Here is a 13871-nt window from a genome sequence, read left to right on the forward strand (position 1 = left end):
TATCTATCGAGAGCAATGGTATTATTGAGTCTGTTTATACAAGATAATCTTATTTTCACGATCTCTAAATATCTTTTAAGTATTACCGATTATAGGTTAAAATATATATGAGCCGTGACATGACATTTCCAACATAGTGGTCAAATGACGTAATCGTAGAAACACGACGTCAAAGTTGACGCCAAAATTACCACGTTTTTTTTTAAATTATATATCGCGCGTGTTTTCAATCAGCGCTGTACAGTTTTTAACAGTGCGCGCACCCGTTGTATCCATGGAGCGTTGTAAACAAAAAACAATGTATGAAGTGGGCGGGTCCGTTAAATCGTATAATTATTAAACATAATGGCAGAGGGCGGAGAAGAGTTGCAGGTATTATTTGTTCTTTGTTTTGCAAGAAACTACAAGTAAGTTCAAGAATGAAACCAATTAAAGCAAATGTGTAACAATCAGATTTGAGGTCTGTACTGTTCTGTAGGCAGACGCACAGGCAATCGGTGCGTGGCTAGGATAGTATACATGTACATGACCACGCCCACTTATTTTTTTATAAATATTTTTTTTTCTTATTAATAAAATATTTTTTTATTCAAAATGTTTTTAAAAATATCTTATTTTCAATAAACCAACAAAGAAAATTTGTTTTTAAAAAAATTCATCCATATATACTATTAATATAGTAAAGGTAGAAAGGTTCGCCAGCGGACCTACCACCAGGCCTTATGTTACCTCCCAGATCTTTGTTAATTGTCAACCAATTTTCACCAAATAAAGTGCAATCTACGCAGAAATGATTTCTCTTTCGAAAAATGTACAATATTAGAACAGTTGGTACGACAAAAGATGGAATTTTAAAGTGAAAATGCACTTTTTGTCTAGGTCGGCCATCGCTTGACCGAGCCGAAAGTAGACGATTTGAACATAAATCGATCTTTTTCTTAATAACAAACTAATGTCAGTGCATGCAAACAGTTGAAACAGAAAGGGCAGCTATAATACTATCGCTTACCGGTCCAAAGTTAATCCAAAACGTCTGTAGGTACGCACTTTCGGTAGTTATTTGCACTGACTTTTTAAATTCCCTGACATTACATGTATACAAATGCTGACCCGGATGTACCTGATGCGTACCGCTTTTCGCATAATAAAAATTGAGCGAAGCTGGGTACCAGCGGGAACCGAGCATGCGTACCTTGAATATCCGGATCAGAATTTGTATACATGTACAATGTCGGGAAATTTAAAAAGTTAGTGCAAATAACTACTGATAGTGCGTACCTGCAGACGTTTTGGATTTACTTTGGACTGGTAAGCGATAGTATTATAGCTGCCTTTTCTATTTCAACTGTTTGCATGCACTGACATTAGTTTGTTATTAAGAAAAAGATCGATTTATGTTCAAAATCGTCTACTTTCGGCTCGGTCAAGCGATGGCCGACCTAGACAAAAAGTGCATTTTTGCTTTAAAATTCCATCTTTTGTCGCACCAACTGTTCTAATATTGTACATTTTTCGAAAGAGAAATCATTTCCGCGTAGATTGCACTTTATTTGGTGAAAATTGGTTGACAATTAACAAAGATCTGGGAGGTAACATAAGGCCTGGTGGTAGGTCCGCTGGCGAACCTTTCTACCTTTACTATATTAATAGTATATATGGATGAATTTTTTTAAAAACAAATTTTCTTTGTTGATTTATTGAAAATAAGATATTTTAAAAACATTTTGAATAAAAAAATATTTTATTAATAAGAAAAAAAAATATTTATAAAAAAATACCGTAAGTGGGCGTGGTCATGTACATGTATACTATCCTAGCCACGCACCGATTGCCTGTGGGCAGACGTGTTTATAAAAACAACAAATGGGCATTGTAAAATATTTAAATTACCTTTTCCCCGATTTTCTTTTCTAAAGTATAAAGATGTTCATATGACATGTTTCAATTATGAAATATCTGCATGTCTATGAAGATGCATTGTCTAATATTTTTAATCAAAGAGCCGCTAAGTACTGTATAACTTGAAAGTCCCCTGTCACTGTGTACGATGATTTAAACTGTACACGATGATTTAAACAGCAATTTGAAATTGTAAATTTATTATGATAATTGTTCTACAGTTTAATAAAAGTTACATTAAAAATAAAATCTTTATAAGAAGTTTAACTCAGTGGATAAACAAGTGTAAACACGGCTAGGTAGAATCAATGTCTATAAAAATGCAGCCGATAGATAAAACATAAGCTAGACGGATTGTCCCCCTTGTATCACTCACAGTAGAGTAACGTGAACGCCTAAATTCCATTTTGGCCGTAATAGTCTTAAATCAAAAGTACAACTTAATAATTAGAATTATTATTTTACGGTTTTCTTTATTTTATTTTCGTTTTAGGAGATCAACAATTTGTTCAATGATCATTTTGGTTTATCAAATACAAATGAGACACCATTACCTGACCATGATATTTGTATAACAGAGTCCGAAGACGGCGACACATCGATAGGAAATGAAATTCTGGTCGCACAATACCTTGACCAATGTTCTAACGATAAGGAAAATGAAAATCCATTTATTGAGTGGGATAGTTGTGTTCTTTTTAAACATTGTAACTGCGAAAATAAATGCATAGAAAAATTTAGTTCTTCAGATATTAATGACCATATCTTATCTATTAGAGATATGTTAAAGGAAGAAAAAGAACAATTAATTATGACTATTTTAAACACAGTAAAAATATCAGACGCTGACACCAGGAGAGGCTCGAGAAAGCGCCCCACTTACTTGTATTGTTTTGAAGGAAAGAAAATATGCCGTCAGGCTTTCATGATATTATATGACATTACAGACTTTTCTCTGAGAGCTTTATGCGAACACGTACATGGTCATGGCGTATCTCCACGTAAACATGGCAATACTGGACGAAAGCCTATTCATGCTCTCCATTTTGACGATGTTATGAAAATAGTGACATTTTTACGGTCGTATGCTGACGAGAATGGCTTACCACAGCCAGCTGCTCCGAGAGGGCGTGGTGATCTCCCACCCATCTATCTACATTCATCATTGACAAAGAAAGCCATTCATTCTATTTATGTTGAGAGTTTACGATCTGAGAATGGAAAATGTGTAAAAAGAACAACATTTTGTCAGATATGGAAAGCTTGTGTGCCGCATATTGTAATTGCTTCCCCACGTCACGATGTTTGTTCAAAATGTGAACAATATCGCAAGAAGATTGTCGATGCTGTGACAGAATCTGAGAAGATGGCCGCGACGTCATCTATGCAAACACATATTCAGCTAGCACAAGAAGAAAGAAATCTTTATCTGACATTGATTCGTCAAAGTAAGACAGCCTTAGAGACAGCCGCGTTGCTCGGCAATATACCTAGTACAATGCACTATACATTTGATTTCGCCCAGAACGTCACGCTTCCGCATCATGCTCGTCAGATGGGACCTCTTTACTTCTTGACACTGAAAAAGGTTACAATTTATCTACCATTTCTTTGTTTCCCATCTCATTTTGTATTTACAATGCGTTATTTAGAATGCAGACTATAACTAATCAATTATCTACCAATTTTCAACGCGCCTTTTTCAGTAATTTATGGTTGAATTTCAAACACGCATGAATAAATCTACGGACACCGGCTGGCCAATGAGAAATTACCAAACATTTGAATAACATTATCATACGGCAACTGAAAAAAAAACACTTTATAAAAATAAGTAACGGAAGTAGATTCTCGTCCAAAGACTTCATTAAAATAAACGTTCTACACATTCTAAAAAATGCACTCATGTGCAATTTATACCATAATGAAGTTATTTTAAATTTTGTGCCAGTATTTTAGATTTATTCATCAAAACTAAACACGCATAATGGGTTTTTTTAATGACCGGGAAAAATACCCGGTATGTTTTAAGAAATTAACATGCTTGTTTTATACATACATAATTCATTTGAGAACTTTGTAAGAAAAAAAATTAAAAGTTAGAAGATGAATATTTGTTTAGGTACAAGTATTTGGCTTCCGCACCGATGGAGATCCACGCCAATTAATCTATCTTTTTGATGAGAGCCAGTGCATTGGCGTAGACGGAAAGCTGTCACACGGTCCAAATGCTGTAATTAGTATGATGCACCATGCTTTCCAACGCGTTGGTAAACAGGAAGATTATTGTTCATTACATGCTGATAACTGCGCTGGTATTTGCTATTTTTTCAACCTTTTTCTAAAAGGAACTCTTTATTGTAATAAATAATCGAGACAACTAAATAAGCTAATTGATAAATAGAAAATATGTTTTAATTGCAATTTATGAATTGATTCTTTTTTGTTTTGTTGGTTTACGATCGCGCCGACTCTGTTCCGAGTCCCTATGTAAATGTATAAATAAAATGTGAATGAATGAATGAATGAATAAATGAAACCAGTAAAGTTCATAAAATAAATGAATAAATTAATTAAAATTATTGCCAAAATTTACACATTATGTCCGTAAATCATTTCTTTTATAGGACAAAACAAAAACAGATATGTGTTAGCCTATCTTTCATGGCGTGTAATGACAGGACTGCACAAGAGAATTGACCTACACATGCAGATTCCTGGTCACAGTAGATGTCTTGTAGACGCTGGATTTGCAAATTTTAAGAGATTATACAGGTGTGTTTGCGAATTCTAATAGCTGATTAGAAGGTCAATAGAATTCATTACTATGATTGTTTAAAATAACGTTAAAAATATCCATATCTTTTTCATAATATATTTTTTATCATCAGGGTTTATTATATACATCATATATACGGTTTTCTATATATATGGCTACATACTGTTTATGGAACTGTCCATATATTTCGGGCGACACCTTGTATAGTTACGTCGGTATTAATCCTTTACTAGCTTTAAATTCGAGAACGTTTACTCTTTGTAGGCGATGTGATGCTGATTCCTTGCTTGATCTTGTAAATCAAGTAAACAAGTCTTCAACTGTTAACGAATCAGTGAGCTACCCAGAATGGACATGGTTTGACTGGAAGACATACTTTAATCAGTACTACAAAGCCCTACCGGGAATTTCATCATATCAACATTTCAGGTGTCAATGTTAATATATACTTTTTATACAGATTTTTTCTTTTATCATTCTTTACGAATAAATTTACGTTGCATTATGAAATTATCTTTATGAAATGGCAGTGGCTAGCCGCACGGGGCCGTATTGCTAGCCAAAAGTTCTAGCCATACCTTAGTCACGTACGACTAGCCTATACACACTGTTGAGGCTAGCCGTACGGCATTTAAAAAAAATGCAAACTTTCTTTCCTTGAGTATCATGAAAACTTTAACAATTAACGTAAATATATTATTTTTGGCGTTTGATGATCGGAAGTTTTCTCTAAAAATCACAGATTTTGATAAAGTCCGTGCGAAAGTACAGGGGAAATAAACTGAAATATTATTAAATCATGTCTATAGACGTAATACAGTTGTAATAAATTTTTATCTTGATCAATTTTAGCGGACATAGAAAATTTCTGTTCATGATACAGCGCAGTTCAGTGCGTATAGGCTAGACGTGCGCGACTGCTTAACTTTTGGCTAGCAGTTTGGGTCCGTACGGCTAGCCACTTTCTTATGAGATATATTTTTACATAAGTGTTTTGTGAAAGTATAAATTAGTATTTCAATATATATTTTCAATCCATGGTTCCAGAATTGAGCACAATAGACCTGGCGAGGTAACTGTGAGGAAAACTCCCGATGGTGACGAAAGATCGTTCAAACTCTTACGATATTCGGACACTACGTTCACTGCAGAACAAATGCCACCTGTACTACAGCCAGGCGGTCTCTCATTTGAAAGACAGATGTACTTATACAGATCTGTACGTCCATACGTGCGACAAGTTTCGCAAGATGAAACGTGCCCGTTACCTACAAGAGAAGAGTAACTCTTCCGCTGGAAATACAATAAAATTAATCTATGTACTGAAAATCTAAAAGTTGACAATATAGTATAGTGGAAAAAAGACTGTGTAATTAAACACATATGGGAACGACGTTGTTAATTATTTGAATAATCAATTTTGCATGCATTGTCTTATTTGAAAATATTTTTCCAGGATTATTATGTTAAGCAAAATAATTTTCCGTTTAGTCAAACTGACGTACTTTTTAACGACGTCGTACTTTTAAACGACGTCGTCACTAACGTCAACTTAAACGCCGTCACCAACAACAGGTGTGTGATAAAAAAGTATTATAAAACAAGTTTTCATCGTCCAAAAATAATAAAATTTGTTTCAAATGATTCAGAAAAGATTGCTTTTTGAGAATCTTTGAAAAAGTGAAAATGTCAAATTTGACCACTATGTTGGAAATGTCATGTCACGGCTCATATATATAGATTGCTTTTGATCACAGTAAAAATAGTGAATATACAATTAAGATGCGCCTAGAATTGTGATTATATCTTAAGATATCTTGTGATTTATATAAGTGCATAAACAATCTGTTATGTTAGGTGCCATTAATGACCATTTTTGCAGTATCCTTCACTATCTTTCTACTGCGTTCCTCACATAGTTAGGGCAAATTATGTATATTCTTTTCTGTAATTTTTTGGTCTGTTAGTGCCGTTTGCAATTTAAAAATTATTTACTTTCTTCACTCCACAATATTTTACTTTTTAATACATTTTCAAACTTTGCACGAAAATTAGTATGAATCTGGAGGCGTTCTGCCTTAAATTGAAAGATATATCTTCAGATGTTCATAAAGAGCCGCTAAAATGGTTTTAAGAAAATTTCAACAACATTAAATGTTAATGCCGCTGCGCCCTAGGCCGCTGGCTTCACAAACATTTGTTTTTGTTTACCGGTATATATCTTTTGAAGTCTTAAGAACTACATTTATTGCCGTCTATAAACATTTTTACTTTATACGTTTAGGCCGCCAGGCCACAAACTTCACAACATAAAATAAAAAAATCTGATAATGGCAAAATATAATTGAAAAAATGTCATTGAAAGGCGTTTTATTTGTCTTTACAGCATTTCTAAAAAGCTGCTTGGCAGCTAGGCCACTTTTTGGTAATGATTTTAACTGTTTATATATCTTAGAAATATCTTAAAAACTTTTTAAAGAGAAGTTTCAATTGTTTCAACAAAATATCATAAATTTAATAAATAAAACGTCGCCCCGCGAAATCGCGGAGCGAGATTTAAGAAAAAAAACTTCGCCCCGCGACCTAGCTAACTAGCTTGTTCTCGCTCCGCATCCCCGCTATTTAAACTTGTTTATTCTTGGCTTTTTGCTTGTCGGGGTCGAAGCCGAAAACACAAATGGCACAAATCAGTCACCAGCATGCTGATTTAAGGTATTAATCACTATCAAATGATAAGATGTGTAACTAAGTTTTTCCTTCTTATATACTCGAAAGAATATGGTTGTCCTATGTCGGCGGCCGTTCTGCCGTTGGTGATTTTGTGCCGTCTTATTCGAACAAATGGAAAAAGCGACGTGTATATCACGTTTCAATGCAATTTTGATAAATGTGTAAAAATAAATTGTTTCTGGTTACGATTGTCGCTAATTCTTCATTTTATACGTTCAAAAACAACTCTAGGCGCTGAACACGTCATCGTGTCCTTTGTTAAAATTTAAGGCAAGCTCCAAATCTTCCGCCGATGCCCTGTGCCTTCTTTACGATGCACACGCATCGAGGGGATGATATACTGTACGGTTATATAACAAACTTGACGTTATTACACGTTAAAGGCAAATTCCAGGGGTTGGTATCTTTCGTTAAAACAATGAGTATACTAGATGACAAAGATAAATTTGCAATTAAGATCAGATGTCAGGCTAGTTTAGCGCACTTGTTTCTCACTTTTATTAATCGAACATGATAATAGAAAATACATGACGTTTTGTTTAATACAAAGAAATTAGTTTTTACCTAACTTTCATTAATCTCTACTATCGAAAAAATAATTGTACAAAGAAAGAATCCACATGTATAGGGGTAGTGTTATGTCTCTGGCGTTAAAATTTAAAACAAAATCGTGTTATAATAACATCAAAAATGAGTATTACGAAATTAATATAAATGGTAAAAAAGGAAAGGTACTGTTCAATTTATGTATTCATCAAACTAATAACAGTATTATTAATATGAAATGCTTTATTATTCTAACAAAAAACAAAATAATAAAAACAACAACAACAAAAAAAAAAACAACTATAACAAATATTTTTAGAATAAAAATCAACTGACCTCGTCTCCAAGGTAGAAAATTATGTAATGCGTAAATACTAACGACACGGGTTTTTATTCTGTATTCTATTGTATAACATACATAATCTATTTTGTTGCATGTCTTTATTTTTAGGACAGACAGTTTAAACAAAAGAAAATAATATGAGGTATATCTTTTACACGAGTACAGGGTTGCTATTTTTAGACAGGCCCAGTCATGTAAACAATTGAAAAAATAATAATAATTTTCCTGTTTTAAAAATCTTGAGACAAATTTCAAAACAAGATAATGTAAATTGAATGCACTTACTTTTATCAATTATTCCAACATCCTTATATTAAATCTTTCAATAAAGATAATGGACAGCACATCAAACTTTAAGACACATTTTAGATTTATTTAATGGCGTCAATTTTCACAGTAGTATTATAAGTGGTTCTTACGATATAAATTTAGTTCAAAATATGACAAAAATGGACGCTTGAAATCTTCTATAAAACTGTAATAGTTATTATAACATGCATATTAAATCACAAAATTCAGAACATGATAAGTTGTATCAAAAATTCGTATCGTAATTCTAAAAGTATATTCGCGAAAAACGCATTTGTGCTTCAAGTGAAGTCCATTTTATTTAGTAAACGCTATACATTTAAAACAGCAGCCACTACCTCATTTAATATTGAAGTCCCTGGTAAAATGTCCACCTGCGGGATGGATCAGATCGTTAAGTGCCTCAAATATGCCCCTCTCTTTGGGTTAGAATTTGTCCTGCCTTTCTAAACACAAACAAAATTAACCGGCAAAAAGTCGAAGCTGATCTTCCAGCTAGGACTTAGTTATCACAACGTAAAGGTAATTTTCCATTGACAGTATATGTACTTAAATAGTACATTCACAATTTTTAATTTTAAATTTTGAAAGCAGCACGCCTCCACAGTCATGCTAATTTTCATGATTTAATAAAAAATGTTTAGAAAGTAAAACTAGAACTCCGCGAGTCGGATGTGTCGCCTTGTGAACAATATAGCTGTCATTTAGGAATTTTCTTTTAAAATATAGGTTATTTATAAACACCGCTCTTAAAATGTACATGTACCTTGAATTTAGTAGCATTTGAACTGATTGTAACAATTAGTGTTGTCCCGATTGTCTCTGAAAATCGATAAAAAAATCGGACTACTCCAAAATCGGCGACAAACGATAGTCCTTTTTAAAAATCGATTATTTTAATGTTCTACCACCGCTGAATTGCCTATACTATATTGTTAATACTACTTTAGAAAATTAAAGTGTGTATATAAACTTACATATCTACTATAGTTAAATAAGTTATCTACAATATGTTGACGTGTTGACTAGTTCTAATATTGACTGCCATTAAGTTGTATTATACAAAAATTGCCTGTCACAAAGTTGTATTAGGTATTTGTGTTGTTTGTTTTGAATTCAAAGAGTAAATCTTACTTTAATCTTAGAGACAAAAGTTAATTTATTCTCAAAATGTAGTCATTACTGTATAAAAAAACATACAAGGATTGGTACCTTAAAAAAAGGGCCATAAAAAATATGAAACTCGATTATACTATCGGCCGCCAATCGATTTTGGTGGTCCGATTATCGATATTGAATTTTTAGTCCGATACCTAACACTAGTAACAATGTTACATTATCATAAATAAAAATACCATGGAAAAGTTTTAAAATAACAGATTAAATGAAGGACTCTGTGATGGATTCTTAAGCACTGCACTTCAGGTCAATGAAAGCTTACATACCAAATTTGGAGTCAATCAAACTTAAAGTGACCAAGTTATGCTCTGGACAAGTCTATTTAGTTATAAGAATATTAACAAAGGGCAATAACTCACTCAATAATTAAGAAGTGCAGAGTACAAGATCTTGTGCACTGCACTTCTTCTCAATGAGATAAATTATCCTCTGAAGTTTCAAGTCAAAAAGCTTTTTAAGTGTGGGAAAATTGGCCCAAACAAAAATAAAGTATTATGATTAACAAAGGGCAATAACTCTAAAATAATGCAGAATAGAGTACCGTTCTTGTGCACTGCACTTTATCTCAATGAGATCTATCATCCTATGAAGTTTCAAGTCAAAAGCTTTTTGTAGTTTATGAGAAATTGCCCGGACAAAAATAAAGTATGAAAATTTACAAAGGGCAATAACTCTAAAAATAAGAAGTTCAGAGTACCGGTTCTTGTGAACTGCACGTTTTCTTAATGAGTTCTATCATCCTATGAAGTTTCAAGTCCAAAGCTTTTATAGTTTACGAGAAATGGCCCGAACAAAATTAAAGTATGAAAATTAACAAAGGGCAGTAACTCAAAAATAAAGATGTGCAGGGTAACAAATCTTATGCACTGCACTTTAAGTTAATAAAACAAGCATTTATACCAAGTCTGGAGTCAATTATACAATATTTATTTTCAAATATAGAACATTTATATAGAAAATTATCACACACACACACATATTTTTTATGATGATAAAATATTCAGCAGGATTGAATAAATATTATGGTATATAATATAAAGTTAGAGTCATACACTATAAGAAGAATATGTAGAGGAAAAATTTAATTTATTGAATATTGCAGCTTTTAACTTGCCATAGATTTATAAAATGGCAGGTGTATATCATGTTAAATGTATTTTGCTACATGTGCTGTCTGTTCTTTAAAGGCCCATAATGCCTAAGAAAAGCATTCATGTTTATTTCTTTTATAAATTCGAACCAAGTTACTCACTGGCTAGTTACCCGAATCATCTCTCGCTTATGTGCATTTTAGCAATTAGGACAGTTATAGTGATTAAGTATTTTGTATGGAAGTCAAAATACTACTTTTAAGTTTAAAGAAGATACCATTTAATGTTACAACAAATAAATGAAGATAATCATTGTAACACAGGCGCTAGTCTTATAAATCTTTTCACATATGCTGTAGGTGTTGATCATGTTTATTTTAAATTTCAAGTAAATCCATGAAGAACTATGAAAGTTAAAGAATGAATAAGGAAAAGCAAGTTTAAAGAGGAGATAATTCTTGAAATATGGACGCTAGATTTATAAACCTTGTCATATTGTTATGATGTGGGAATTTGAAGTAAATCCTATAAGAAAGGAAGAAGTTTAAGTAAAAAGTAATAATTTCTAGAAAAAAAAGGAACCACTATAAGTCGCATTTTCAAGGCGACACAAAAAGCTATGTTCCCAGGTGACATAATTCTAGAAACAGTAAAGCTAGAGTATTGAATTTTCTCAAATATGATAAGAGTGATAATAAGAAACATATATACGAAGGTTGAAGTATATACATTGAGAATTAAAGAAGTTAAATTGTATTTGAAAAAAAACGAAACAAAATATTTCTTTTCATGAAAAATCTCAGTTCAATGGGGTGTGTGTGTGTGGGAGGGGGGGGGGTATTAGTTAATTTTTGGGCTTGAGTCTTGTCACATACGATGTGGTCGATGATCGGAAGATTATGTAGTTCGAAAAAAATACATTAAAAAAAAAAATTATAGTGAAAATAAATGCGAAGTAACTTGAACAAGGTCGCCGACGCTAGCTCTCAATATACTACCTATAGTCTAGTCAAGATTAAAATGATGTGTATAATCTCCATACTGCCATGTATCAGTATTTCAAGTACATATTTCTAGTACCTTTTGAAGTATCACAAAATTTATTTATTTTCCATATTTTAAGCAATTTTTAACATAGGAAGAAAAAGATGTGCATTATCGTCAGACTGCCATCAATGCATATTTCAAGTTTCATTAAAATATTTTCTGGTCTTTTTTCGTTATCACTGGATCTTGTTTTTGTGTTAAAATATTCAAAAAAATATCAACAAGGTAAGGCGGCGTTCAATGACAATTTGTAATATTTTACAAACTATTTGTTGCAATAGAAACCAAAGTTTTCTATGTACGTTTCTATTCATTATAACTTTAACATATTATCGGTTTGATAACAAACAATCTTCTCAACCCACACACGCTACTTAAGATATTTTAACATCATATATTTTATTATCTTCCGTAATATGAACCGTGCAATCGTAAAACAGGAGAAGTGATATAAAATCAAGACTTTCATAAATCATTGCGGTGGGCAAATTTAAGAAATTTTGAAAACGAAAATATAAAAGTATATAATAATTATAATGAGCAAAATTATATAATTTCTAAAAGAAGACGAAACTGACTAATGCGGTATTTTTTTTCAACAAAAATAGCTTGTACAGTCAAAATCAGATACCTTATTACGTACTTTTAAAGAAATATAAAACCCCCACTTATTTACGATTTATTTTACGACTTAGTTGTGTCTATTTATGGTTGACAGCCACACTATATTATAATCTAAAGGGTTGATACGTGGAACGTTATTATTAGTGAACGTATTAGAATGGTAAGATTTAACAATGGATAGTAATCTTGAAAATTGGAACACTGTATGATGTATATGTTCCTAAGTGAACCGGTCGTGTTTCGGTTAGGGAACTCAATTTCGAACCCTACATCTAAGCAGTTGGTATGCTAAGGCAATTATAACTAGAACTGCCACTGTCATGGCTTGAATACCCCCGCATACCACTTTGTCAGAATCAACAGTGGCCATTTAGAGCTCAAGGACAACCTCCCTGCCGAATCTGAGGTTACTAAGCCAGTACATTGCTAAGTTATGTATTATACATGCTTCAAATGTGAAACTGTGACCTTGACCTTTGACCCAGTAACCTCAAAATCAATAGAGATTATTTACTAGTCATTAAAAATCTAACTACCAAATATGAAGACTGTTGGTTAAATGAATCTTAAGTTATTGGGCGAACAAGCTTTTTTTAGTCAAGGCCCCTGTGACCTTGACATTTGACCTGGTGACCTCAAAATCAAAATCCTCTGCTTAACATGACTAACCTCCATGCCAAATATGAAGACTCTGGGACAAATTTCTTTTTTTGTCAACACCCCTGTGACATGGACCTTTGACCCAGTGACATCAAAATCAATAGAGATCATGTTCTAATCATGACCAATCTAAATACCAAATATGAAGACCGTGGGTCAAAGGAATCTTAAGTTAATGGGCGGACAAGCTTTTTTTGTGTCAAGGCCCCGATGACATTGACCTTTGATCCAGTGACCTCAAAATCCAAAGGGATCATGTTCTAATTATGACTAATCTGAATACCAAATATGAATACTCTGGGTAAAAGGAAACTTACGTTAATGGGCGGACAAGCTTTTTTGTGTCAAGGCCCCTGTGACTTTGACCTTAGACCCAGTGACCATAAAATCATTAGGGATCATCTTCTTATCATGACCAATTTTAATACCAAATATGAGGACTGTTGGTCAACAGAATCTTAAGTAATTGGGCAGACAAGTTTTTTTAGTCAAGGCCCATGTAACCTTGACCTTTGACCAGTAACTTCAAAATCAAAAAGTATCATCTATTAATCATGCAATCATCATGACACCCCATGCAAAGAAAAGTCTTATTGAATGGCTACCAATAAATGAAAGACTAATAACAGCAAGATTTAATGGCAGACATGTAAAAACATCCATC

The 13871-nt window shown here is 32.9% G+C and overlaps 1 protein-coding gene across 1 annotated transcript; it reads left to right on the top strand.

The window, feature by feature from the left end:
• Window positions 1–345: 345 nt before the first annotated feature.
• On the top strand, window positions 346–6410 carry LOC132747669 (uncharacterized). The gene is made up of 6 exons (XM_060737113.1): window positions 346–372; window positions 2393–3487; window positions 4022–4214; window positions 4527–4674; window positions 4943–5107; window positions 5726–6410. The coding sequence occupies exons 1-6, from the start codon at window positions 346–348 to the stop codon at window positions 5961–5963; spliced, it is 1866 nt and encodes a 621-aa protein (XP_060593096.1). The 3' UTR covers window positions 5964–6410.
• Window positions 6411–13871: the final 7461 nt, after the last annotated feature.

Source organism: Ruditapes philippinarum, unplaced genomic scaffold (genome assembly GCF_026571515.1).
Source record: "Ruditapes philippinarum isolate M1 unplaced genomic scaffold, ASM2657151v2 ctg5462_1_1_1_1, whole genome shotgun sequence".
NCBI lineage: Eukaryota > Metazoa > Mollusca > Bivalvia > Venerida > Veneridae > Ruditapes > Ruditapes philippinarum.

What these genes read in the sequence shown, in the direction of transcription:
- LOC132747669 (XM_060737113.1), top strand. Translation starts at nt 346, where the DNA reads ATGGCAGAGGGCGGAGAAGAGTTGCAG. An exon ending in AGGGCGGAGAAGAGTTGCAG is followed by an intron (nt 373 to 2,392) that starts GTATTATTTGTT and finishes TTTTCGTTTTAG; the next exon opens with GAGATCAACAATTTGTTCAA. An exon ending in ACATGCTGATAACTGCGCTG is followed by an intron (nt 4,215 to 4,526) that starts GTATTTGCTATT and finishes TTTCTTTTATAG; the next exon opens with GACAAAACAAAAACAGATAT.